The sequence below is a fragment of the Buceros rhinoceros genome, unplaced genomic scaffold (genome assembly GCF_000710305.1).
Source record: "Buceros rhinoceros silvestris isolate BGI_N320 unplaced genomic scaffold, ASM71030v1 scaffold19386, whole genome shotgun sequence".
Classification (NCBI taxonomy): Eukaryota; Metazoa; Chordata; class Aves; order Bucerotiformes; family Bucerotidae; genus Buceros; species Buceros rhinoceros.
Window position 1 is genome coordinate 2,113 of NW_010419531.1, and position 4,209 is coordinate 6,321.

Below are 4,209 nucleotides of genomic sequence, written 5' to 3' on the forward strand. Positions count from 1 at the left end.
CAAATTCTCTGAAAAGGACCTTATGGCAAGAGCCTTCCTGTAAATGTCCGGCACCCAGACACTCCTCCTTCTTCCAGCACTTCTGCAGAGGCACGTTTTGGTTCTACCCAGATCAGGGAGATATGGCCTTTCTCTTTTATAATCCTCTTCTCCTCACCCCTTTTTGGGATCTGTCACCTCAGATAAATGGGTGCCTCCGCCAAGATCACTCTCTGATGCGTGGCATACTGTGGCCCTGGGAAGATAACGTGCTGCTTCCAGTCTCTGCAGAGGGACAGAAGTACAGAGCATCTGCTTCCTGTCACGAGAAAAGCGGCACATTTGGCGCCCACCCTGGACTTGGAGAAGCTGAGCAATTTCATACACAAAATGGATCTCAGGTTGGCTCCTTGGCCCCGTTTTGGAGAAGTGTGGATGCACCCCTCTACCTCGGGAGTGCCTGTTTTAGTGCGTTTCCGCATTGTGCATCTCCCACAAAGCCTGCCAAGCTGTGGACGATGGATCGTTCTGGTTCAGGGTTCTGCTGCTTGGCCCTTCTGCAGCTGCAAGGTGTTGACTCGGGAGCCACTGCCTCTGCCCTGAGCACCCGGAGAAGGGTATCTCCACTACTTCCCCTCTGGAGCTTGAGCTTAGATCTCTTTTAGCTCCCTGAGCTTTCCAGTCAGTGCCAGAAGTCTCCCAGTTAATCCCAGTCTGACCCCTGGAAACTCTGTTGCCTGCCCAGGCGCCTGTCAAGTACCAATCTGCCCAGTAGCTTTTGCTCATGCTACATCCCCTGCCAGACCTTCCCTTCTGCGTCCCCAGGTGTCACTGTCTTCTGTTTACAGACCCTCGCCACAAAGTTATTAGTTACCTCTTATTAGTAAGTAACTTCTTTTTGCTGACTGCGTTTGCTTTAGCCCTGGGCAAACAGCAATCAGGATGTTTTACACGAGGTCCTTTTGTGAGCGCTCTATTGCAGGAACACCCAGACCAGCTGATCTCAAGTTGCACGGCTGATAACCCAGTCTTCAAGTCACAACACAATTTCTTAGGTCAGTTAAAGTCTGCAAAAATAATACAGGGCACCTCAAAAAGCCAGCATAAATCAGAAGATTGTGACTAGCTTCAGATTTGATGCTGAAAGGACCAAAACACGAAAGTGGAATCAGAGAAAAACATCGTATCGCAGAAATCTGGAAATGCAACGGAAAATTCCTTCAGCAAGACTAACTCAATGATGCTGCAGAACCGTGTTTTCTATTCCTATTTTTCTTGGTAATTGTAGTTTGCACCCATAAGACATGCCAGGAGAGACAAGCAAAGCGATGTATTAGGGTTGTGTGCTGTGGCTAAGTCCGGAACCTGACTGATGCTAATGCCTAGCTTCGGCAAAGGAGTCTTTAGCGAGCTGGGCTTCTGTATCCCTGTCCTGGGCTACCCCCTTTGCAGCCAGCCCCTCGTTCCCCATGGCTCTGCCGGAGTCCCACACATTCCTGCCAGCCCAGGGGCTGCCTCTCTCTCCAGGGGACCCACGTAGGTGGTTCTGAGAAGATGTGCCTGTGCTGTTCTTTTTCCGGTCACTGTTATTTCTGCGGCGGGATCCTGTTCTGGGAGATGACGAAAATGCCTTTCAAGGGAGTCAGCATTTAAAATGGGTTGTTAGAAAAGAACGTCACAGGTGTCTTTGCTAAAGATAGTCTGGTGCTGAGTAAAATAGAGCCTCCAAACCCTTCATTTCACGACACGCTCGCTCAGCATAACCCCTCAGCCCCAAACACCCCCCAGGGCCAGGCACTTCTGGCACTTTCCTGGGGTCTGCACCAGTCCCTCGTGACTGCCCCTCGGGAAGCGGCAGCAGGATGGGAATAGACTCTCTCTCCGTTGCTGGTCCTTACAAGAAAGAATCATTTCCTAGAGAGTTTCTAACAGACCCAGCGAAGGGTGGTTTGGGGCACTAGAGGGGAACAGTGCCTGGGCAGCAAGACTCAGAGCGCAGAGCGAGTTGGGAGGCAGGTGGAGAGCAAGGAGCTCGGTGCAAAGCCAGGGGAGGGAAGCAGACGACGCTGGGCTGCAGAGCTGTACATGTCTCCCCACCATGGTTCCATCTCCCTTCTCTCTCTCTCTTGTCTTCACCCACACGCTCACACCATTCTTGCACTGCTGATTCAGGGGAAAGAGATGCTTTCTGCTTGGACTGGGCACCACAAACTGTTTTTCTTGAACAGGAGGAAAAAACACCTCCCACAAACCGTCACAAACTCTCCCCCATCTTCTCTCCTCTCTTCCTCTCTCATACGATCCCATGGACTGTGTAACACAGAGGGCACAAAGGACCCCCTGGGGACATCAAAGCACACAAGGTTGCACCAGGTTCCCAAACACTGATCCCACCTCTCAGGAGGGTGAAGAGCTATGTGTGATAAAAGAGTCGAGAGCCATCACCACAACATGCAGCTGCTGAAGGGAGGCGTACCACTTGCTCTCTTTTGTCCTCCACCTTCACCGCCCAGCTCAGGAAAAATAAAGAGCTAGCAAGGACCCTTCCACGGTGAAGAAGCAGCCACTCTGAGTCACCTCCCTTCCCTTACACCCAAGGAAAAGCCCCAGCTCAGCCCTTGGGGGACGAGCCACTGAGGGTCTCGATAGTCTCACAACTGTCATGAAGGGCTGATTAAGTCCTAAAGAGTCAGAGCCAGTGGGTTGCTGGAAAGTGTGAGCCACAACAGTGGGGGTTCTCTGAGGTAACAGGGGCCCCAGGATGAGGCGCACGGATGGAAATGTACTGCCCTACGCACCGCTCAGCAGCTGCAGGGGAGCTAGGACAAGCCCCCTCAGCGCACGAGCTCGGGTGGGTTTTCCCCAGCGCTGCTGGAGGAGGTGGTTCCCTTCCTCGCACCCCTTGCAGCGCCTCAGCGTGCAGCCCTGCTTCTCAGTGCTTGTCACTTCTCATGGATCGCTGCTTTCTGTCCCCTCGGACCCCCTCAGCTTCGTCCCGTATTGCCCCTGGACTCTGGATTGATAGCTCACACGTGCCCTGGCTGGAGGTCACCGTTGACCCTTCCCTCATGCTGCCTGTGAACTGGCCAGTGAGAAAAAGCCAAGAAATCAGAACATTTGAAGGATTAAAGAAGGGGGGGAAAAAGAAGAAGGAGAAGAAAAAGAATAGCAGAGAAAAGACGAGCCTGTTTTCAAAAGCCCTGAAACAATTAGAAAGACGCTGTAAGAGGCAGAAAGATCAAACCAAAAAAGGTAAAAGATGAAAGAAAAACATGAAGGGCACTTGCTGGGAAGTGTCTTTTACACTTTTTCCACTTGTCTATGTAGAAGCAAAACTTGTGAGAAAAACAACAGCAACCCAAAGAATTTCCACTAAAAGATGCTTAGAACAGTGTCTCTGGTCCCTCCCTTCTCTCTCTCATTGGCTTCAGCTCTACCTTCACGTGCCTCAGAATTATACCGGTTTCTTGGTCGTGACGCATCTTCTTAGTGATATGAGGAAATTAGCTGCCCACTTGAAATATAAGGGCATCTAGGGAAATACTTCGATTAGAGAGACAGCATGGGAGCAAGCGTGTTCAACTGACCCCGCTTGGGCCATCCACCCATCCTAACAGCTTTTTTTGCCCATGTCTCATTTTTGCTGATCTTTCAAAGCTGTGGACCCAATCAAGCAGAGACCGCCGTGGGAAGACGCAGCTCCTTGCCTCTCCTGAATGCCACCATGAGGCTGGTGTCCCAGTTGCTGTTCCTCACCTTCACGCTGCTGGCTTTCAATGGTAAGAGGGCTGAATATGTTAGGGAGGGCAGAGCAGCTCAGTAAGCTGAGTCTGGGTGTAACCTGGATCCTAACAGGTCTAAAAGGGAGAATTTGTGCCCTTATAATCCCACCAACTATGGTTAGATATTGCCCCCTGCTCTGTGAGTCTCACCCTTCACTCAACCCTCCGTCTTGTTACAGCTGGCCACATTCTACCAGGAGCAGCGAAGGAGGAAAACAGGGAGCACAAAGTCTGGGCCAGAGCAGGGAGTTCAGTCGTGCTGCCTTGCCACCTGAGCCCGAGGAAGATGTGGAAGCTGCCTGAGAAGACATCTGTGCTGTGGAAGCGGCACGGGGGAAGGTACACCAGCGCCAAGGCACATCTGGGGGAGGGGACTGATGCGGGTGGGAGACACTTTGAGACCTCTATCTCCTTCACCGCATTCCCTCCTTGTTCCATCTATCTGCTG

The 4,209-nt window shown here is 51.8% G+C and overlaps 1 protein-coding gene across 1 annotated transcript in view; it reads left to right on the plus strand.

Annotated features, from left to right (window-relative positions):
- Positions 1-3,703: 3,703 nt before the first annotated feature.
- Positions 3,704-4,209, plus strand: part of LAG3 (lymphocyte-activation gene 3) — a 5,762-nt gene continuing 5,256 nt past the window's right edge. Inside the window, exons 1-2 of the mRNA XM_010138981.1 lie at positions 3,704-3,758; positions 3,941-4,100. Of these exons, the coding sequence (XP_010137283.1) occupies positions 3,704-3,758; positions 3,941-4,100 (215 nt within the window). The remainder of the gene's footprint in view (positions 3,759-3,940; positions 4,101-4,209) is intronic.